This window comes from Argentina silus, assembly GCF_951799395.1.
Source record: "Argentina silus genome assembly, chromosome: 12".
In the NCBI taxonomy this organism is placed as follows: Eukaryota; Metazoa; Chordata; class Actinopteri; order Argentiniformes; family Argentinidae; genus Argentina; species Argentina silus.
In genome coordinates, this window is record NC_139666.1 from 4,202,661 (window position 1) to 4,226,946 (window position 24,286).

At 43.3% G+C, this 24,286-nt stretch overlaps 1 protein-coding gene across 1 annotated transcript in view; it reads right to left on the reverse strand.

The window, feature by feature from the left end:
- LOC310813205 (titin-like) overlaps positions 1 to 24,286 on the reverse strand; it is a gene marked incomplete at its 5' end in the record, with an annotated part of 146,534 nt that overhangs the window by 26,973 nt on the left and 95,275 nt on the right. The window contains 16 exon segments of the mRNA XM_083682068.1: positions 386 to 17,596; positions 17,884 to 18,186; positions 18,283 to 18,870; positions 18,959 to 19,255; positions 19,489 to 19,686; positions 19,894 to 19,998; positions 20,086 to 20,676; positions 20,759 to 21,046; positions 21,145 to 21,435; positions 21,546 to 21,833; positions 21,944 to 22,249; positions 22,328 to 22,630; positions 22,715 to 23,017; positions 23,126 to 23,413; positions 23,507 to 23,806; positions 23,897 to 24,199. Coding sequence (XP_083538194.1) covers positions 386 to 17,596; positions 17,884 to 18,186; positions 18,283 to 18,870; positions 18,959 to 19,255; positions 19,489 to 19,686; positions 19,894 to 19,998; positions 20,086 to 20,676; positions 20,759 to 21,046; positions 21,145 to 21,435; positions 21,546 to 21,833; positions 21,944 to 22,249; positions 22,328 to 22,630; positions 22,715 to 23,017; positions 23,126 to 23,413; positions 23,507 to 23,806; positions 23,897 to 24,199 — 21,963 coding nt within the window.

A 24,286-nucleotide genomic window follows, 5' to 3' on the forward strand; every position in this document is an offset into this window, starting at 1 on the left:
AATTGCTCTGTACCTGTGTAGTAACAATGTAATTATTGTATTAACAACACTGTATTTACATGTTACATACTGCAGTATTGAATCGTCTAGTGTGTTGAATTTCAGCCTAGAAATAGTGCTAAATGGCCATCATAAATCATTAGCAATCAGGGAATGAGATCACATAAAGAACATTCTGTGAAGAGCACCGGTTTGGTTCTAAAAATCTCAATATTTTAAAGGTGCAATATGTAGCTTTTTCCCATTGAAAATATAACTTAATAACCATGCTGAATCATTACTTATAATACATTGGCAATCAAATTGCCATAGTTACTACATAGGTATAAGAGAAATGTAATATAAGGTAGTATATGATATATGGTAAAAAAAAAAAAAGACAAACCTGTAATCTTTGTTCCATCTTTGGTCTCAGCAGGTACGCCCACTCCAAATTCATTTTCTCCAATGACTCTGAAGTAATAGATGGCTCCCTCTTGTAAATCTGCCACTTTGTATGTCAATTGGTGGCAGTTGTTGGTCACAGACACCCATGCCTTCTTGCTGGCTTCACGCTTCTCAACATGGTAGGCCTTTACAGCATCACCTCCATCGTTTTCTGGAGCTTCCCATGTTACTGTGGCAGAGTCAATTGTGACATCCTTAATCTTAACACTATGTGGAGGTCCAGGAGAATCAAGAACTTTGACAACCATCGGTAATGATGCTGTTCCAATGCTATTCTCTAATGTGACTGTGTACTGTCCAGAGTCATTTCTTGTTGCATTTTCAATTGTTATTGAAGTGCATTTGTCAGTTGTTTCAATGCTTGCTCTTTCCTTGAGATCGACACCTTCCTTGTTCCATGTTACTGATGGTGCAGGTTTTCCCTTGTATGGTACAGTCAGAGTCAATGAGTTTCCATGCTTGACAATCAATGTCTTGCGCATTTCTATGTCAACATCAAATATTGGCTCCTCAGTTCTATCTATTGCTACCTGAGGCTCAGAGATTGGGCTTTGGTCACTCTCACCAATCTTGTTTATTGCTACAACAGCAAACTCATATTCTGCATCTGTTGTAAGTTCAGAGACAGTGAACTCAGTGCTCTTGGTGGTCTGAATTGCCACAAGCCATTCCTCATCCACAGTTTTCTTGTACTCCACGCTGTATCCAAGGATTGGAGCTCCACCATCAGATAGTGGCTTGTTCCAGGTGATGGTGATTGTACTCTTGGTTGAATCAATGATCTTTGGTTTAGTTGGGGGTTCAGGCTCGACCAACTCATCCTCTGCCCTGAATGGTGCAGATGAATCACTATGAGGACTCAAACCAGCTGCATTTTCTGCATAGACACGGAAGTCATATTCACAGCCTTTGCGAAGTTTAGATGCTATAGTAGTTAAGGCATGCACAGGCTCTCTGTTAACACGAACCCAGCGTACACCTGACTTATCACGCCTTTCAATCACATATCCTGTGATCTCACTTCCTCCATCGCAAGCAGGTTTTGCCCAAGTTAGTGTCATCTCTTCACTAGTTACACTTGTGATCTCAACACTAGTGGGAGCGGATGGGATTGTAAATGGATCAGTGACTTTGACAGCATCACTCTGCAGGGCTTCACCACGTCCAAACTTGTTGACAGCCCGAACTCTAAAGATGTACTCATCGCCTTTGAGGAGCTTTGTTACTTTGTATTGTGTTCTTTTAAATTCTCCATCTACCAGTGTCCAGGCAAGACGGCTTGTATCACGTTTTTCAACAACATAGTGTGTTATATCAGCTCCACCCTTTTCTTGGGGAGGACCCCATGTTAATGTGCAGTCCTCTGCTGTAATGTTGGTAACCTCCAATGGTCCAGCTGAAGGTCCTGGCTTATCAAGAATCACACAGTTCACTGGCATAGTTACTGTTCCAGCAACATTCTGCAAAGTCAAGGAGTACTGCCCAGAGTCACTTCTTACGCAATCTTTCACGATGAGAGATGTGCTGGTGTCTGTTGAAACAATTTGAATTCTGGCCCTCAGCTCAATTTCTTTGCCATCCTTTGTCCATGAGACAACTGGCAGTGGGCGTCCAGCGATATCTGCATTGATTTTCAGGACATCTCCGGCTTTAACAACCACAGTATCTCTGAACTTCACATCCATCATGATGCGCGGTGGATCCACGTCATCTTTAACCGTGATAGAACCGGTGCAGTCAGATGGTTCACTGAACAATCCTGCAGCGTTCTTTGCAGTGACATGGAAATCATACTGCTGGTCCTCTGTCAGGCCTGTCACATCAAAGTAGGTCTCTTTCACATTGGTGAAGTTGCATCTCATCCAGCGACCCTGTGGTAGATCCCTGCGTTCAATGACGTAACCAGTAACCTTTGCTCCACCGTCATACTCTGGCTTTGTCCAAGAGAGGGAGACTGACGTTCTGGTGATGCTTGTGACTGTTGGCTTGCCAGGAGGATCACATGGATCTCTTGCAGCTACAGCTTCACTGGTTTTGCTGCATTTTCCAATTCCAGAAATGTTTTCAGCATAAACACGGTATTCATACAGCATACCAAATTCAATACCAGTGACCTTGAATTCTGTGTCTTTGAGCAGAGCTCTGTTCATCTTATTCCAGAGGATGCTGCTCCGCTCCTTTCGTTCCAAGTGATATCCCAGAACTGTGCTTCCACCATCACTGACAGGCTCATTCCATGTGACGAGCATAAAGGACTTGGTTGCATGCATCACCTTCGGAGTAGATGGAGGACCAGGTTGTTTGAAGCTGTACTGTGCTGTGATTCCAGGGGACTCCTTAAATGTACTCTTTCCATAACGATTTACAGCATAGATACGGAACTGGTATTCTGCACCATGTGTCAGTCGGGAGGCTTTAATCGATGTTCTTGCAACATTTGCTGAGACCATCTGCCATGCTGTTGAATTTGTATCTCTCTTCTCTATGATGTAGTTATTGATGCAGCATCCACCATCGTATTCTGGTGGAGTCCATGACAATGATATACTATCTGAAGTTACAGCATCCACTTTAACTGCAGCTGGTGGGCCAGGTTTGTCAAGAACAACAATTCCAAGATTTGCTGTTGTTGTTCCAGCTGTGTTTGCAAGAGTGACATCATATTTTCCAACATGTTCTCTAGAAGCCTCCTTTATAACAATCTTAGCTGAAGACTTTGTACTCAGAATGGTCAGTGAGGTGGTCTGCTTAAGAGGCAGACCATCCTTTTTCCATGAAACAACAGGTTTAGGTCGGCCTCTAATTGGAATTTCAACAGTCAGATCACCTCCAGCTTTCACACTGTAAGTGTTGAATACCAAACCAATAGAAGGTTCAATATCAATATCTTTTGTGGTCACAGGCACACCAAGCTCCTTTGGTTCACTCTTTCCCTTCTCATTGATTGCAATGACCCTGACCAAATATGCTTCTCCTGAGTTTAGGTTTGCAATAGTTGCTTCCAGCACTTTTACTGTACAGCTTGCAGCCCACTTATCACCACCCTTAGTTTTCATCTCTATATTATAGCACATGATTTTGCTTCCACCATCATGAGCTGGCTTCTCCCATGAAAGTGATAAACTGGTTTTAGTGACATCTGTAAGAGTGACTTTTCGGGGTGGCATAGGCACTTCAGAAACTTTAATAGGATTTTTTGTTTCTGCCATCAACCCATTGCCATACTCATTAACAGCACAAACACGGAAGTAGAAGATTCCTCCTTCCGGAAGCTCATCTATCTTGAAAGAGTTCTGTGTGCAATTGCTGGTCACAGTGGTATATGCCTTCCTGACTGATTCTCTCTTCTCCACAATGTAATTGGTTATTTTAGCTCCGCCATCTGTGAGTGGTGGTTCCCAGAAGAGTGTCACTGAATCCTTCTTGACCTCTTTGACTTCAAAGTTTTGTGGTGCACTTGGTGAGTCCAGCACTCTGACACTGACAACTGCTGATTTTGTACCACTGTTATTTTCAAGGCTTAGTGAATACTTTCCACTGTCAAATCGGTTGACACTGTCTATGACAAGCATAGTGTACGAACTTGTGGCTTCTATCTGGACGCGGTCTGTCAGAATGCCCTCTATCTTTTCCCATTTAACTGCAGGTTCAGGTCTCCCTCTGATTGTGACAAACAGACGCAGTGTTCCACCTGCACGCACAGAGACTACCTTCCTGAGGTCTGCATCCAGTTCAATCTCTGGTGCCTCAACCTTTTCAGCTGCAACCACTGTGCCATGGACATCTGCATGTTCACCAACTCCCTCTGAATTGATGGCACAAACACGGAAGTTGTATTCTGAATTCTCCTTTAGGTCTCCCACAGTGAGATGTGTTGCCTGTATGCCAGTGGGGGGAGTACATGTGGTCCATTCCTCCTGGGAAACCTCTTTCATTTCAACAATGTATCCTTTAATGTATGCACCACCATCAGTGGTGGGTTTGCCCCAGGCCAAGGACGCAGACTTGCTAGTATAGTCTGTCACTTTAGGATGGTGTGGTGGTCCAGGTGGTGTTGTAGCATTAGATGCTCTGCAGAACATTGAGAGCTCACTCAGATCTCCCACTCCAGCTTCGTTCTCTGCTGAGACACGATATTCATAGAAGTGACCATCCATAAGTCCTGTGACTTTGAAATGTAGATCAGTCAACTTTTCCCTGTTGCATTTGGTCCACCTTACACCATCTTTGTCACGTTTCTCAAGATGGTAGCAATCAATTTCTGCTCCACCATTGTAATCTGGTGCTGTCCATGATAGGACCATAGAATCCTTTGTTATTTCACTTGCTTCAGGTGTAGAGGGTGCACATGGTGGCTTGTACGGATTGCATGCAGTTATTGGCTCAGTCTCTAAAGGTTCACCAATGCCATATTTGTTGACAGCTTTAACCCTGAAGATATATTCATTTCCAGTTAGTAGGTTGGTCACTTTGTAATTGAGAGCTTGAATATTGGCTTGAATGGCAGTCCAGGATAATCGGCTGGTCTCTCTCTTTTCAAGAATATAGTGGGAAATGTTTGCACCACCATCCAGTAAAGGCTCAGCCCACAATAGATAACATCTATCAGCAGTGACTCCAGTGACTTTGATTGGTCCACTGGGTGGGCCTGGTTTATCCAGAACCTTAACAGTGATGGGTATTGTCTTTGTTCCACCAGTATTGCTGAGACTAAGGTCATAGTGCCCGCTATCTAACCTTGTGCAGTCCTTAATTGTAATAGCTGCACGTTTCTGTGTAGTTTTGACTTCAATTCGGAGAGCTTTATCCATTTCTTTTCCTTCCTTCAACCATAGGACACTAGGGACTGGTTTGCCATAGATATCAGCATCAAGGATTAAGTTTTCCCCAGCATTAATAACAATGACATCCTTGTATTTCGGATCCATTGAGGCTCTTGGTGGTTCAATCTCATCCGTGGCAGTTATTGGTCCAGTGCTGTAAGAGGGCTCGCTGAACATACCAGCTGCAGTTCTGGCAATGACTCTAAATTCATACTGTTCATTTTCTGTTAAGCCAGTGTTGGTAAATTCTGTTTCAATGACATTGGTGAAGTTGGCTCGCATCCAGCGTCCCTCAATGTTGCTTAGATCTTTTCTCTCTACAACATATCCAGTTATTTTACTGCCTCCGTCATACTCAGGCTTAGTCCACTGAATCACAATATGATTTTTGGAGATAACTGTAGCACCAGGGGTACCAGGAGGATCACATGGATCTCGTGCAACAAAGGACTCTGATATTTTGCTGGCTCTGCCAATGCCAACAATGTTTTCACCGTAGACCCTGTATTCATATCCAATGCCCTCCTCAAGATTGCAGATCTTGAAAAGAGTATCAGTGATAAGAGTCTTGTTAAGTTTAGTCCAAAGAATGCTGCTTCTTTCTTTACTTTCCAGATGGTAACCAATAACTGTGCTACCACCATCATTGACTGGTTCATTCCATTCAATGATCATATGCTCCTTAGTTGCAGATTTGACATATGGTGTTCCGGGTGGTCCTGGTGGTTTGTATGGATATTGCACAACAATGGATTTTGTGTCCAAAGAAGAGCCCTTTCCATATCTGTTTTCAGCAATTACCCTGAATTGATACTCTGCACCAGTCTTCAGCTTGGTGATTTTTATAGCAGTTCTGGCAAGCTGGTTAGTCACCACCTGCCATGTTGTTGAAGATGTGTCTCTTTTTTCCACAATGTAGTTCTTTACTTGACATCCACCTGTGTACTCTGGTGGTTCCCATGAGAGAGAGACTAAGGTGTTACTCACTTCAGCAACTTTAATTGGTCCTCTTGGTGGACCAGGTTTGTCAAGGATTATGATTCCTATTTCCTCAGTTGCCACACCAGCAGTGTTGGTCGCTGTAACAGAGTACTTTCCAAGGTCTTCCTTGCATGCTTCATTAATTTGAATGATAGCTGAGGTCGGTGTGTTTGAAAAATTCACTCTAGATGTAATTTTCAAAGATTGTCCATCTTTGGTCCAAGTGATTTGGGGTTTCGGCCGACCAACCACTGGTATCTCTATCTTCAGATCTTTACCAGATTTGACACTGTATGTGTTGAACATGAGCTTTAGACGTGGCTCAATAGTCAAGTCATTGGCAATAACTGGTGCGGCCAGTGCTTTTGGCTCACTCTTTCCCTTCTCATTGTAAGCTATGACACGGAAGAGATATTCCATTCCAGCGGTAAGTCCAGCCGCTGTGCCTTCACATGCACCCTTTGTGGATGTTACAATACCCCATTTATCTGTTCCCTTAGGTAGCATCTCAACGAGGTACCCACCAATCCTGCTTCCTCCATCATGCTCTGGTTTCTCCCATGCTAGAGATGCGCTGACTTTGGTAACATCAGTCAACATGACATTACTAACTGGTTGAGGAACCTCTGATGCCTTGGATGCAGTCTTGGTTTCAACAGACAGTCCAACTCCATATTCATTCTCAGCCATAACTCTGAAGTAATACAAAGCTCCCTCTGCAAGGTTTTCAATCTTGAAGCTTGTGTTGGTGCACTTGGTTGTTACATTTGCATAAGCTTTCCTGGTGGATTCACGTTTGTCAACAACATAATTCTTGATTTTACCACCTCCATCAATAAGTGGTGCCTCCCAAACAAGGGTTACAGAGTCTTTCTTGATGTCTGTCACTTCAAGTTTCAGAGGGGCTCCTGGTGTATCCAGTACCTTTACAGTGACAACCTCAGAAATGGCACCACTGCTGTTCTCTAGAGTTAAGGTGTATTTTCCAGAATCATTTCTGTCGCAAGAGTCAATAGACAGCTGGGTATGGTTTTGGCCTTTCTCTATAACTGCTTTCTCAGATAACTCTACTTCATCTTTAGACCACTTGACCTCTGGAGTTGGTCTACCTTTAAATGGTACATTGATTCTCACAGATCCTCCGGCCTTTACAACTATTCCTTTCCTCAGCTCTGAGTCCAGATGAATTTCTGGAACTTCAAGCTTCTCCTCTGGCTTAGCTGTTCCTGGAATAGCAGCTGGTTCACCAACACCCAGTTTATTCAAAGCACATATCTGTATCTCATATTCTTGACCGTCAGTGAGTTTAGTAATTTCAAATTTGTTGACCCTCAAGCCTGTTGGTGGAGTAACAATTGTCCATTCCTCCGCCTCAGCTTTGCAAATCTCCACAATGTATCCCTGGATGGCACTGCCTCCATCATTTAGTGGCTTTCCCCATGCAACTGTTATTGAGCTCTTAGTGGTATCAATCACATGTGCATGTGTGGGTTGGCCAGGCTTATACTTTGGATCACAGGCCTTGTAGTATGATGTTGGTAAGCTTGGCTCACCCACTCCAGCTGCATTCTCAGCAGATACTCGGAATTCATACTCATGACTTTCAGTCAGGCCTGTTACCCTGAAACATATATCAGTGACTTTTTGCCTGTTGCATTTGGTCCATTTAATTCCAGCTCTGTCTTTCTTCTCAATGACATAACTAGTTATTTCACTTCCACCATCAGTCTCTGGTGCAGACCAGCAGACAGTCATGGAGTCTCGTGCAATGTTGGTTACTTCTTGAACATGTGGTGCTCCAGGTGAGACAAATGGATTTTTCATTGTCACTGCTGCTGAATCTAAAGGTTCCCCAACACCATAACTGTTGACAGGCATGACACGGAATACGTACTCATTTCCTTCCAGAAGTTTAGTTACTTTGTACATTGTGGTGTTACAGTCATTTGAAACAACAGTCCAAGCCAGACGACTGGTCTCCCGCCTCTCAATGAGGTAATGTGTAATGGCGCTGCCTCCGTCATGTAGTGGAGCACGCCATGACAGAGTGCATTTCTCACTCGTTACTCCAGTGATATGGAGATTCCCTTCACACGGTCCTGGTTTGTCCAGTACTGTCACTTGGAATGGAACTGTCTGCGTGCCAGCAACATTTGTTAATTGAAGATTGTAAAGTCCACCATCAACTCTGATAGAATCCTTCACAATGATCATTGCTCTGGTGTCTGTATTTTTTATCTCTAATCTCAGTGTATTTCCAATTTCTTTTTCACCCTTGAACCACTGGATTGTGGGTATTGGCTTGCCATGGACATCAGCATCAAGTTTGAATGTGTCTCCAGCATTGACAATGACTGTCTTAGTGAATTCAGGGTCAATTGAGAATCTTGGTGCTTCCACTTCATCATTTGCAATGATGGGTCCACTGTTGTAAGATGGCTTGCTGATGGTGCCAACAGCATTCTTAGCAATGACTCTAAAGTCATATTGTGCATTTTCAATTAGTCCAGTAACAGTGAATTGAGTCTCAATAACATTAGTGAAGTTAGCCTTTATCCAGCGTCCCTCTGGAAGGTCCCGTTTCTCCACAATATAACCAGTGATCACACTGCCTCCATCATACTCTGGCTTTGTCCACTGGATGGTGATGGTGTCTTTGTTCACAAAGATCGCCTCTGGGATGCCAGGGGGGTCACACTGGTCACGGGCAACACAACCCTCAGAGATTTTGCTGCATCTGCCGATGCCAACAATATTCTCACCAGAAACTCTAAATTCATATTCAATACCCTCTTCCAAGGGACTGGTTTTAAATCGGGTATCTTGAATGAGAGTCTTATTTATCTTAGTCCAAATAATGCTGTTTCGCTCTTTTCTTTCAAGATGGTAGCCAAGAATAGGGCTGCCTCCATCTGAGATGGGTTCATGCCACTCCACAACCATGTAATCCTTGGACAGAGAGGAGATGAAGGGGGTACCAGGTGGGCCTGGCTCTTTGTAAGGGTACTGAGCAACCACAGCTGATGAGTCCAAAGCGAAACTCTTGCCATAGCGATTTTGAGCAATGATTCTGAATTGATATTCAGCGCCAGTCTTCAGCCTTGGTATCTTCAGTGCAGTTCTTACTACTGAGGCAGCAACATTCTCCCATGTTTGGGAGGTTGTGTCTCTCTTTTGCACAATGTAATTAGAAATCTGGCAGCCACCAGTATGCTTTGGTGGAGCCCAAGAAATAGTTACACTTTGTACAGTAACTTCAATGAACTTTACAGGTCCAGTTGGTGGGCCAGGTTTATCAAGAGCAATTATTTCAATGGTTGCATCTTTTTCTCCAGCAACATTGGAAACATTAATGCCATACATGCCACCATCATCACTGGCTGCCTCTTTGATGCTAAGAGTTGTGTGAGTTAGTGTGTTAGCGATGTTAACCCTGGTTGTCGGTTTTAGAGCTTCTCCATCCTTTGTCCAAGTGATCTTTGGTTTAGGACGTCCTGAGATTGGGACTTCAACTTTGAGGTCTTTACCAACCCGAACACTGTAGTTGCTGAATGCAGGTCTGACATCTGGTTCAATAACAAGGTCCTTTGCTTGCACTGGTACTGCAAGGGTTTTGGGGTCACTCTTTCCTTTATCATTGATAGCAATTACTCTGAACAGATATTCTTCACCCTCATTTAAATTTTTGATAACTGTCTCCATTGTTTTAATAGTGGCAGTCCCTGACCATTTTTCATTGCCCTTAACCTGCATTTCTACCAGGTAATGAATGATGCGACTTCCACCGTCATGCTCAGGCTTCTCCCAAGCAAGAGAGACGCTGGTTTTTGTTACGTCAACAACAACAAATTTCCGTGGAGTTTGGGGTACCTCTGAGACTTTGAGTGGATCAAGTGTTGCCGCAGGCAAGCCAACCCCATGTTCATTCTCAGCAAGGACTCTGAAGTAATAATTGCAACCCTCCTGAAGGGGTTCAACTTTCCATGATAATTTGTGGCAGTTTGTCACCACAGCTGAATAGGCTTTCCGTGTACTCTCCCGCTTCTCAACAATATAATTTTTGATTTTAGCTCCCCCATCTAACGTAGGGGGTTCCCATGAGAGTGTCACTGACTCCTTTGTTATTTCTTTTACTGTTAGGTTGACTGGGGCACCAGGTGTGTCCAGAACTCTTACAGCAATCACAGCAGATTTAGTGCCACTAGTGTTCTCTGCAGTAATAGTGTATTTTCCACTGTCAAATCTGCTGACATTATCTATCACAAGGGAGGTATAACTACTTGTCACCTCAACTTGAGCAGTCTCCTTGATAGCAGCTTCATCCTTCTCCCACTTGATTGCAGGGGTTGGCCGTCCTCTGATAGGGATGAACAGTCTCAGGGAACATCCAGCGTTGACACTCACAATCTTTCTCAGATCTGGGTCGATGTCAAGATCTGGTTCCTCTGTCTTGTCCTCAGCAACAATAGTTCCAGAGACATCTGCATGCTCTCCAACACCGATCTTGTTAATGGCACACACTCTGAACTTGTATGCTTGCTTTTCTTTCAAGTTTATAACTTCAAATCTTGTTTGTTTGACCCCAGTTGGTGGAGTACAGATTTTCCATTCTCCAGCAGGTGCCTCACTGGTTTCAGCAGAAGGTGTTTCACTGGCAGGAGCTGCAGGCGTTTCAGTACCTTCAACAGCAGTCACTTCACTGGCCACTACCGCAGTTACTTCACAGGCCTCAATGATATATCCTTCAATTTCACAGCCACCGTCATAGATAGGTTTACCCCATGACAGCAGCACAGATGTTTTGGTTGTATCAGTCACTTTAGGATTGTTTGGTGGACCTGGCTTGAAAATAGGATCCAAGGCTTTGTAGAAGACAGATGGAGAGCTTGGCGCGCCAACTGCAGCAATATTTTCTGCCACAACTCTGAATTCATAAATGTGGCTTTCAAGAAGCCCAGTGACTTTAAAGGTTAATTCAGTAACTGTCTTTCTGTTGCACCGGGTCCATCTCACACCCTCCTTATCATGCTTCTCAATAATGTATCCAGTGATTGGAGTGCCACCATCATTTGTGGGTGCCTCCCAGGTAACGACCATTGAATCCTTTTTGACATCAGAAATCTCCACCCCCTTTGGTGCATCTGGGGCCACAAACGGATTCTTAATGGTCACTGCGTCAGATTCAAGTGATGCACCAACTCCAAATTTGTTGACGGCATGGACTCTGAAAATGTACTCATTTCCCTCCAAGAGTTTTGTAATTTTCAGAGTAGTTGTTTGTAATTTAGATTCAACGACAGTCCAAACCAATCTACTTGTCTCCCTTCTCTCTACAATGTAATGAGAGATTTTGCTGCCACCATCTTGTAGTGGTGGTTTCCAAGCAAGGCAACATTGTTCATTAGTAACACCAACTATAGCAATAGGACCTTGCGGTGCCCCAGGTTTATCCAAAATGGCCACATTGACGTGCACTGATTTTTCGCCTCCTGGATTTCTCAGTAGCAGAGTGTACTGGCCTCCATCAGCAAGTTTAGCCTCTTTAACAGTGATACAAGTGGTGCTGACTGTGTTCTTAATCTCTCTATGTATAGTATTTGCAAGCTCCTGGTCTCCCTTCATCCAATGGATTGAGGGTGTTGGTTTTCCATGAACATCTGCGTCAATCTTGAAGCCGTTACCAGCATTAACAACAACAGTTTGTGTGTACTGAGGATCAATGCTAATACTAGGGGGGTCGATTTCATCTTTGGCAGTTATTGGTCCAGTGCTATATGAGGGACCACTGAAAACACCAGCTGCATTTCTTGCAATGACACGGAACTCATATTGCTGGCCCTCCACAAGGCCTGTTGCAGCATATTCCGTCTCAATTACATTTGTGAAATTGGCTTTCAACCAGCGGCCCTCTGGCAACTCCTTCTTCTCTACAACATAGCCAGTGACTTTGGCACCGCCGTCATATTCTGGCTTTGTCCATGTCATGGTTATGGAGTTCTTTGTTATCTTAGTGGCCTCCGGGGTTCCAGGGGGGTCACAAGGATCTCTAGCAACATGACCTTCTGACAGTTTGCTAACCTTTCCTATTCCCACAATATTTTCTGCATAAACTCTGAATTCATATTCAACTCCTGCCTCCAGGCCAGTTGTCTTGTAAGTTGTATCAACGAGAAGAGACTTATTTAGTTTAACCCAAAGAATACTGTTTCTCTCTTTGCGCTCAAGATGATATCCCAGTATACTGCTTCCACCATCATTAACAGGCTCATTCCACACCACTACCATACTGTCCTTTGTGGAGGCTTGTATATGTGGTGTACCTGGAGGGCCTGGGAGTTTGAATGGATACTGAGCAACAACAGATCCTGAGACCAGAACTGGGCTCTTTCCATATCTGTTCTCTGCTGTAATCCTGAACTGATACTCCATGCCAGTCTTCAGCCTTCCAGCTTTAATTTTTGTTCTTGCAAGATTTGGAGATACAATCAACCAATTTGTTGTGGATGTTTCTCTCTTTTCTACAATGTAGTTGTTGATTGTGCAACCACCGTCATACTCTGGTGGGTTCCAGGAGATGGACACGCTGTCAGCAGTGATGTCTTCCACTTTAACTGGGCCACTTGGTTGGCCAGGTTTGTCAAGAACAACAATTCCGATGTGTGCAGTTGTTTCTCCAGCTGTGTTTGTGAGTGTGATATGGTATTGACCAACATCATCTCTGCAGGCCTCTTTGATCACGAGATTTAGCAGTTTCTCTGTTGCTTCAAAGTTAACTCTGGTGGTTCTCTTGAGAGGTACGCCATCCTTTACCCATGAAACAGCTACTTTGGGACGAGCAACAAATGGAACCTCCACTGTCAAATCCTCTCCTGCCAGTACACTGAATGTTGAGAATAAGAGTTTAGCAGCTGGGGAAATCACAAGATCTTTAGCAATCACTGGCACACCAATTTGACGTGGATCACTTGTTCCTTTTTCATTTCTTGCTGCTACGCGGAACATATACTCTTCACCTGGTGTTAGTCCAGGCACAACTGCCTCTGTTTCTTTTACAATCAAAGCTTGGGTCCATTTCTCACATCCTTTGCTCTGTATCTCAACAACATAACACCCCACTCGGCTTCCTCCATCATGCTCTGGTTTCTCCCAAGACAGAGAGGCGCTGTTCTTTGTAACATCTTTCAGAGTGATTTTGCCAGGAGGCTGTGGTTTTTCAGACACTTTAACTGATTCACCTGTTTCAATTGGCAAGCCAATACCATATTCATTCTCGGCTAATACTCTGAAGTAGTAGTTACATCCCTCATGCAGCTGGTCTATTGTCCAGCTTGTCTTATGACAGTTAGCATTGACAGTGGCATATGCTTTTCTGGTTGATTCCCGTTTTTCAACTATATAGTTCTTAACCTTTGTTCCACCATCATTTGCTGGAGGGTCCCAGATAAGAGTAACAGATTCTTTGGTGACCCCACTAATCTGGAGATTTTGTGGGGCACCTGGTGTATCTAAGACCTTTACAGTCACACATTCCGTCTTGGTTCCAGAGCCGTTTTCCACTGTTAGCAGGTACTTGCCACTGTCAAATCTATTGACATTTTCAATCACCACTGATGTGAAAGATGTTGTACTCTCAATGGTTGCTCTCTCGATAGGATCACCATTTTCTTTGGTCCATTTCACCTCAGGTGCTGGTCTTCCTCTGATAGGTACGAAGAGTCTCAGTGTATTACAGGCTCTGATGCTGACTACCTTACGAAGGTCTGCATCCAGGTCAACCTCAGGTGGAAGCAGTCTGTCTTCAGCCTTGGGTGAGCCGGGGACAGATGCTTCTTCTCCAACTCCCTCACTGTTCATAGCAGATACATTAATCTTATACTCTTGATTCTCTTTTAGATTGATAATGGTAAATGATGTAGCAAGTAATCCTTCTTTGGGAGTAACAATTGTCCATTCTTCCTCCTCAGGGAGGCAGGTCTCCACAATATATCCAGTGATGTCAGAACCACCATCATAAACAGGTTTGTTCCATGCAATAGTAATGGAGGACTTTGTTGTATCCAAGATCCTTGGGTTGCCTGGGGGTCCTGGCTGGAATAGGGTGTCAGTAGCCTTGTAGAAAGGACTTGAAGTGCTTGGTGCACTTAACCCTGCTGCATTCTCAGCAACAATTCTGAATTCATATTCATGTCCTACTACAAGCCCTGATACCTTGGAATACAAATCTGTTACTTTCTTCTTGTTGCATTTTACCCAGCGGAGACCAATCTTGTCTTTTCTTTCAATGTTATAGTTTGTGATTTCACTACCACCATTGTTCTTAGGAGCCCCCCAGGAAACAACCATGGAGTCCTTAGTGATTACTGTCACCTCAGGAGTCTGTGGAGGATCTGGTGGAGTGTATGGGTTGTCTGCAACAGTTGCCTCTGATTCAAGGGGCTCTCCAACTCCATATTTATTGACTGCCATTACTCTGAAAATGTACTCATTTCCTTTGAGTAACTTGGTGACCTTGCATTGATTGCCCTGTAAGCCTGATACCACATTAGTCCATGCAAGTCTGCTGGATTCACGCTTTTCAATCACGTAATGGTCAATATTTGCACCACCATCATCAGAGGGTGTGGTCCATGACAGGGTACAATTGTCAGAAGTAACATCAGACACTGCAAGGGGTCCTCCAGGTGGTCCTGGCCTGTCAAGAACTTTGACATTGAAGACATGCTTGGCGAACCCACCAACATTGGTGGCAGTCAAAACAAATTCACCTCCATCTCTTCTTAGAGAGTCTTTGCTTATCAAAGTTGTTGTTAAGTCAGTCATTTTAATTTGCAATTTCATTGTATTTTCAATATCTTTTCCATTCTTGGTCCATACCATGGATGGTAATGGTTGACCTGCAACATCTGCATCAAGTTTGAAGTTTTCCCCTGCTTTCAGTAGGACCACATCCTTAAACCGGGCATCAACCATGATTCGTGGTTCCACAATGTCATCTTTGCAGGTGATGGGATCTGAGGGCTCAGATGGATTACTGACAGCACCAGCTGAATTCCTGGCAATTACACGGAATTCATAGGAGGCATCTTGAGTCAGTCCACTAACAGTGAATGTGGTCTCAATTATGTTGGTGAAGTTGGCCCTTATCCAGCGACCAGCTGGCAAGTCCCTCTTCTCCACTATGTAGCCAGTGATCTTGAACCCACCATCATATTCAGGCTTTGTCCACTGAACTGTAATGACATTCTTGGTAATGAAAATGGGCTCTGGTTGACCTGGTGGATCAACTGGATCCAGGGCTAGCATTGCCTCTGAAGCCTTGCTTGGTTTACCAATGCCAGCCATGTTCTCAGCCTGAACACGGAACTCATAGGCAATTCCATCTTCCAGTCCAGATGATTTGTAAATGTTTCCTTTGATCATGGACTTGCTGATCCTCTGCCAGATGATGCTATTTCTCTCTTTCCTCTCAATATGGTATCCTAGAACCTCATTTCCACCGTCATTCACTGGTTCATTCCAGCCAATTGTCATTGTGTCTTTAGTAAATGCAACAACTTTAGGAGTACCAGGTGGGCCAGGCACCTTGAATGGATATGCAGCCACCACTGCTTCAGAGATAATAGGTGGCCCAGCACCATATCTGTTCTTAGCTTTAACCCGGAACTGGTATTCTGTTCCTGTGGTCAGACGAGTAGCTTTAAATGATGTACGAATGACTGTTGAAGATAACTCTACCCATGAGGTGCCAGTGGTTTTCCTTAATTCAACAATGTAATTGTTTATTGGTACACCTCCATCATTGTCAGGTGATCCCCATGATATCGTGGCATGGGTACGAGATATTTCATCTATTTTGATTGGTCCCTTTGGAGGTCCAGGAAGATCATGCACTTTCACTATGATGGTGTCTGTGACTGTGCCAAGTATGTTCTTTCCTGTCATTGAATAATGTCCACTGTCACTCCTGATGCATTCAGTTATATTTAGGATAGTGGCAGTTGATGTGTTTTCAACGATTGTTCTTGGGGTTATTTTGAAGGTTTGATCATCTTTCTTCCAAGAAACAGTTGGGGTTGGACGTCCCATAACAGGTATCTCAACTTTTATTTCATCTCCTGCCTTGGCAATGACAACTTTCTTGCAAACTCCACGTAGATCAAACTCTGGCAATGATGTTTGTTCCTTGATAACAACAGGCTTGCTGTCACGGGGACCACTTCTGCCAGACTGGTTCACAGCCATGACACGGAATACATACTCCTCATTTTCGTTTAGATTTTTCGATATAAAGTCAAGAGACTTAACTGTTGTTACATGGGACCACGCGTCTCCACCTTTCTTTTGAGCTTCAAGAACATATCCAGAAACTCTGCTACCACCATCATATTTAGGCTTTGTCCATGCAAGACTTACAGAATTCTTGGTGATGTCTGTAACATAAATGCTCTCTGGAGGAGTTGGTGCTTGAGATGCGCGGATTGGATCTGTAGTCTCAACCGACTCACCAATTCCAAACTCATTTTCAGCAGATACTCTAAAGTAATATTCAGAACCTTCTGCCAGATCAGGAACCCTTACTGAGCAACTTGGACAATTTGTGATTATGGTGGCATATGCCTTGCGGGTTGACTCTCTCTTCTGAATGATGTAATTAGTTATCTTTGAGCCCCCATCAAGAAGTGGCATCTCCCACTGAAGTGTAATACTCTCCTTGTCAATTCCTTTTGGAATTAGATTAATTGGAGGTCCAGGTGAATCCAAAACTCTCACATTGACATGGGCAGTCTTCTTTCCAGCAGCGTTTTCAAGGGTCAAATCATATTTACCAGCATCGTCTCTGTTGCAATCAGGGATAACAAGGAGAGTGTATGACTCTGTAGTATCTATGTTAGCGCGTCCTTTCAGTGGTATTTCCTCCTTCGTCCAGGTTACTTCAGGAGTTGGGCGTCCTTTAATGGGCACAAAGATGCGTATGGATCCTCCTGCCCTGACAACAAGGGTTCTTCGTAGCTCAATATCAAGCTCAAGGTCTGGAACTTGTTCACGTTCAATGATTTCAATAAGGTCCTCAGTCTGAGCAGGTTCACCAACTCCCTCTGCATTCATTGCACTGATTCTGAAATGGTATTTCCCTCCAGCTTCCAATTTCGGAACAACAAATTCTGTGATTCTCAGTGCAGCTCCTGGGTTGTCCTTAACCCATTCTTCTTCTCCCTCTTTCTTATGCTCAATAAAGTAACCGGTGATTGGAAGCCCACCATCTTCAAGTGGTTTTCCCCAGTTCAGTGTTGCAGTTGTTTTCGTTGTATCTGTAACTCTTGGGTTGACTGGAGGTCCAGGTACATCTAAAAGATACACATGAAAGTGATCAATATATGATATATGTTTTAAAGACAACATAGAATGGCAAATGTGGTCACACATTTTACTCTATACCAGTTTAGTTATGTTTAATTTAATGAGGAACAGTCACTATTTCAGTAATGTAATCACAAAACAATGACCAATTAAATAACTTTACAACAACATGATACACTACAAGAATCAGAGGAATTCAAGTTTATTAGATCGCAGGTATAAGAGTAAAGTTATTTGGTATAAATGTGTACTTATTGTGTAAACTTTTACTCACATGCAACAACTTTGGTTGTAATCGGCTGTGATGGTTCACTTGGCTCCCCAAAGCCTGCCACGTTCTCTGCAAGCACCCGGAATTCATATTCAACTCCTTCTGTGAGACCTTTCACGTCATATGTAAGTTCAGAGATGGTTTTCTTTGATGCCCTGATCCATCTCATGCCTTTTCTTTCTTTTCTTTCAACACAGTAACCTGTGATGTCAGCTCCTCCATCCTCTACTGGTCTCTTCCATGTGATGGTGGCAGTGTGCCCACCAACATTATCAACCTCTGGTTTCCCTGGAGGGCCTGGAGGGCCTGCAAACAAAGATACAATATTCAGAATGCATTCATTAAATATAACCATGTTTTATAACTGAATCAAGTTCAATTTAGAAAGCCCGTTTTACATACCAAAACTGTCCACCATCTTGACTGCCTCAGAGTGGGAGGCGTCACCAGCACCATACTGGTTCACTGCTTTGATACGGAAGATGTACTCATTCCCTTTTATCAGCTTTTTGGCGACATAGTGGCAATCAATCACATTCTCCTCCAGAATAGTCCAAAGGAGACGGCTGGTTTCCCTCTTCTCAAGGGTGTAGTGTTTGATTGGAGATCCACCATCTTCATTTGGTGCTGTCCATGTCAGAGTGACCTTTTCAGATGAGACTCCACTAGACTCAATTGGACCTGGAGCTCCTGGAACATCCAAGACCTTCACTTTGACATGTTCCTCTTGGACGCCAAATGGATTACTGGCTGTAATTGTGTATTCACCAGAGTCCTTCCTGCTAGCATATTTGATAGACAGAGTAGAGGATGTTGTGGTTGCCTCAATTTGGCATATATCTGAGGGCTTAAAGTATTTTCCACCCTTAGACCACATTGAGGTTGGTGGGGGTTTACCCATAATGCTTGTTGCAGTTATCACAATTGTATCCCCTGCCCTGACTGTGAGTCCTTCTTTTACAGTTGAATCTATAATGATGGTTGGTGCCTCTGTTGATGAAATGAGTAAAGCATTAGATAATTTACCATAGTAGTAATACAAATACAAATACCAGAACTACTTAAATATATCGCTTACCATATTCATCTTTGCACACAAGAGTGTCTGTTTGTTCAGAGGGAGGACTCAATGCTCCAGCAGCATTCTTTGCCCTAATTCTGAACTCAAACTTGCAGCCTTCTTGCAGGTCCTTCACAGTGAATGCACAGTCCACAATGTTAACATTGTTAGCCTTCATCCAGATCTTTGAAGGCAAATCACGTTTTTCAACAATATAGCCAGTCAGTCTGTGTCCACCATCATACTGAGGTTCAGTCCACTGAAGTGTTACAGAGCTTCTTGTGATACTGATTACATCAGGTTTACCAGGAGCATCTGAGATAAAGATAAAGAAGAATGATGTAATTGTAAGACAAAACATTGTAGACATGTGGTCACCCATGTTGGCTCTCATGGTCAAGGACACATGTATTGTATTGAATAATATTACAGTTAACCTGGCCTGTGGACAATGCAAAACAATAAAAAAAAAAAAGCTCCTCAAGCCCATGGCTGTTATGGGTCATCTGAAAGGATGATTCTAATTGACAAATCTCTTTCCCTCTTACCAATTTGATCCAAGGCAACATGAGGCTCGGTTGGAGGACTTGGTCTCCCAACACCAGCCAGATTGATTGCCATGACCCGGAACTCATACTCCAGTCCTTCAGTGAAGCCAGTTACTTTGAAATCCTTCATCTTCAATGGACCCTTGTTGGCTCTCTTCCACAACAGACTGTTCCTTTCCTTGAATTCAACATGGTAGCCTGAAACCACAAACAGTACACACATTACTTGACATGAACACACACTCACCAAGTCAGACAATGTATAACACCTGAGTATAACATACATTTGGTAACACAACATGTAAAATTGTGTAATTTTTTTCAAATTACTAAGCTGTAGCAACACTGTAATTATGCTAGCTTTTATTACAGTTCATTGTCACCAGAAATACACTTGTAATTTACCAGTGATTGGAGAGCCTCCAGTTTTCCTTGGGTCAGACCACACCAGAGTTGCTGAGTCATGGCGCATGCTCATGATCTGTGGGGGAAGGGGTGCATCTGGAACATCTGGAGAAAAGCAATGATATCACAGTGTCAACAATATCACAATAACATCTGACGACAATGAAACCTATGCAATTTAAATCCACTTACTGAATGGATGCTTGGCAACAATAGGATCAGATTTAAGTCCTTCGCCAATGCCATACTTGTTCTCTGCACACACTCTGAAGATGTATTCTGTCCCCTCGTGAAGACCTGTCACTCTCGTGGTGTTGGTCTCAACAGAGGAGGCAACAGTAACCCACATGTTGGTTATGGAGTCCCTCTTCTCCAGGATGTAGTTTGTGATTTCTGATCCACCATCATCCTTGGGTGGTCCCCATTTCAAGGTGGCCCCATCAGCAGTGACCTCCTTAAACTTGATTGGCTGGGTGGGTATTCCTGGTTTGCCAACCACCCTGATGAAGATGGTGGACTCCTTTGATGCAGCACTGTTTCTTAGAATGACAGTGTATTTGGAGGCATCACTCCTCTGGCAATCACGAATAAACAGAGTTGTATTGACTGCTGTTGATTCTGCACACACTCTCCCAGTGTCTGTCAAATCGACATCCTCACCCTTCTTCCAGGACACTTTAGGAGTAGGTTTACCAATGATTGGAATCTTCAGACGGACTGTACTTCCCTCCTTGGCAATGTAGCACATATTTGGTAAAGCTCGCAAGTCACATGAAGGATAAACTGCAAAAAAGGTGAACAAGGTAAGTATCTGTATAATAATTATGTTATGTATAGCTTTTGAGGATTAATAGCAAACTCTTACCTATGACATCTTTAGCCATGACAGTCAGCTCCTTCAATGTACTGTCGCCTGCATCATTCACTGCTTTGACTCTGTAGTTATATTCTCTTCCTTCAACAAGGTCTTTGGCACTGTACTGCATGTTCTTTGATCTCAACAGCTCTTTCCAGTTGTCATCACCATTCAAGACTTCAAGCACATAACAAATGATGCGGCTACCGCCATCACTTATAGGCTTCTTCCAGCCAAGTGTGCATGAATCCTTTGTGACCAGTATGGCCTTAAAGTCCATTACTGGCCCAGGTTGTTCTGAAATAGAACATTGTTTCTCATTGATTTCACTTAAAATCAAAAACATTCCCACACAAAACAAATATGGATGATTAGAAATGTGCATGTTCACTTACCAGAAGCTCTCACTGCATCTGCAGTTTCACATGCCTCCCCAACGCCATATTCATTCACAGCCTTAACCCTGAAACAGTAGGATCTACCAGCTTCCAAATCTGGGATTTTGAAAGATGTTTTGGTACAGTCAGTAGAAACTGCAGACCAGGCTTTTCTCTCTGCATCACGTTTTTCAACAATATAACTGGTCACTTCACTGCCACCATCAATCAGGGGAGCATCCCAGAGGATCGATGAACTTTCTTTGGACGTCTCTTTGACCATGAGATTGACAGGTGGTCCAGGGGTATCTGCAAGGCGAACAAATCATTTTTTAATTTTCGTCATTAAGTATGACAGATTACGCTATATTACTCAAAGAATGTTTGGATCCGGTGGTAATTTAAAGATTTATGCTTACCAAGAACTTTGACAGCAATTGTGTACATCTTCATTCCACAGCTACTGTCCAGACTGAGGATGTATTTGCCTGCATCATATCTGTTCGCGCTCTCGACATATACCAGAGTGTCTGTATCAGTGGACTTAATGATAACGCCTTGTCTGTCCTTGATGTTGGTGTTCATCTTGGCCCAAGTCACCTTGGGAACAGGCCGGCCCTTGATTGTAGCTTGAAGTCTCATCTTATCTCCAGAATGCAGCACCAGGACGTCTTTAAGCTCTGCACTGAGTACTGCTTCAGGAGCAACTGGAATCAAATGAAGAGTGTTTTAAAATTCAGAAAATGTGTAGTTGAAAATTCAGAAAATCCAGAACGTCTGTTCATAAAGTCAATTTAGAAGATACAATTATACATACCCAGAATATCCTTTGCAATGTGTTTATCTGGCACTTCACATGGCTCACTAAAGCCAACTTTGTTCACAGCAGACACACGGAACTGATATTCAGATTTATCAATGAGTGACTGAGCAATGTAGTTTGTCTCTTGTAGGTTCTTGGGCACGTTGCATCTGATCCAGTCTGTGGCATCTGTTCTCTTGCATTCAACCAGGTAGCCCAGGACAGGGCTGCCACCATCATTAGCTGGTTTGGTCCAGGTCAAGCTGATGGTGCTGTGTGTGGTGTCAGTGACGGTCGGCGACACAGGTGGGCCAGGGGGGTCTAGGGTGGATCAGACTCATGTCAGATTAAAAGTAAATGAACCCTCCCAAAGTTATGGTAATCATTACTACTACTTACACACAGGATCACATGCTGAAGTAGCACTGGATGGGTCACTGGGCTTTCCAAGGCCAGCCTTGTTGAGGGCGATTACTCTGAACTCATACTCAGATCCTTCTGTAAGACCAGCAACATCAAGCGTTCTTTCTAACACAGGTTTTCTGTTGATTTTAGTCCAGCTGACTTCTTTGGATTCCTTCTTTTCAACCATGTATCCAAGGACTGTTGACTTTCCATCATCAGCTGGTTCCTTCCAGCTGACAGTCATGTGATCTTTAGTGATGTTGGTTATAACTGGAGCCTCACATGGGCCAGGAACGACTGGAAATAATACAAGTGTTAAATAAGTACAATTGTAACACTATATGATACAAAAAATAGCCATTCAAATTAAATAAAACGTACCGAACGGATTCTTTGCAATCACAGGGCTGGTAATGAGGGGCTCGCCAACACCGAATCGGTTCTCTGCACGGATGCGGAATTGGTACTCATGGCCCTCAATAAGCTTTTCCGCAGAGCACTCAGTGACATCACCTTTGATTTTGGCTGAAATTTGAGCCCAGTTCGCTCTGCTTGTTTCACGCTTATCAACAACATAGCTTGTGATATCAGAGCCACCATCAGTAACTGGTGGTTCCCAACTTAGCTGAATTGTATTTGCAAAAACGTCTCCATACTTGGAAGAGGCTGGTGGCCCAGGTATATCTAAATGAGAGAATATGATTATGTTTATTGAGCGGTATGGTAATGCAAACTTTATACAGACAGATACTTAAATTGGCACATAGTTTGTCTGTCGTATACAGTACTTACCCCAAACCTTCAGCTGAATTTCCCCAGTTTTAGATCCGCTTGCATTTTCTGCCAGAATAGTATACTCTCCTGTGTGCTCTTTGGTGACTGCAGAGAGCTCCAACTCGAAGTGATTTCTTTTCTGGGTCATCTTCAAACCCTCACCCGATCTCAGCACCTCTTCATTCCTCTTCCATGTAACCTTTGGCATGGGCTTTCCAAACACCTCTGCCTCAAGGCAAACATTTGATCCAGCCTTTACAGGCAGAAGCTTCTGCATCTTCACCCCGATTTCAACTCTTGCTGGCACTGTAATTATTATGAAGATATGGTCAGAAATGTAATATCAATTTACTGTATTTAATTGCTTCGTTTAGGACACATTGTCATTACACTACTTACCATTCTCTGCAGAGACAAGGACTGGGTCTGAGAGTTCTGATACTCTGCTCAAGTTAACAGCTGTTTTTGCAATGACTCTGAACTGGTATTGCATATCTTCCTCCAGTCCAGTTGCTTTGTACTCTTCTCTTGGGACATTCTGACTGCTGGTGTTGCAACGCACCCATTTGTCTCCGGGGAGTCTCAACGCTTCAACATAATATCCAATGATCTTGCTTCCACCATCGTTCTTTGGTCTGGTCCAGACCAAGGTGACAGAATTCTTAGCGACATCCACAACCTCTGGTTTGCCTGGTGTGTCTGTGGAAGAATGACATAAATACACAATATTATATGACGATCATATCACAACAGAATCATAATTGAATTGCAAATAATTAATATACATACCAACTGGTGTTCTTGCTGTGACAAACTCTGTCTTCTTGCTTGGCTTGCCCTGTCCAGCACGATTGATACCAGATACTCTGAAAGTGTATTCCAAGCCCTCAATAAGGCCAGCACAGGGATATTCAGTTGTTCGAACAACTGTATCATTAGCCTTAACCCAAAGGAGGCTGTTCCTCTCTTTGCGCTCAATATAAAAGCCAGTAATAGGACTACCACCATCTGTCTCTGGTTTGTCCCAGGCGACAAACATACAATCCTTGTTGGTCTTGGTAATGTGGCAGTTCAAGGGCTCGCCGGGAACATCTATTGATAAAAACACACGTAACAAAAATGCATTAGATAAGTGAAGGACAATATGTTTGAGGCTCCGGCTCTATTTTGAATGATTTT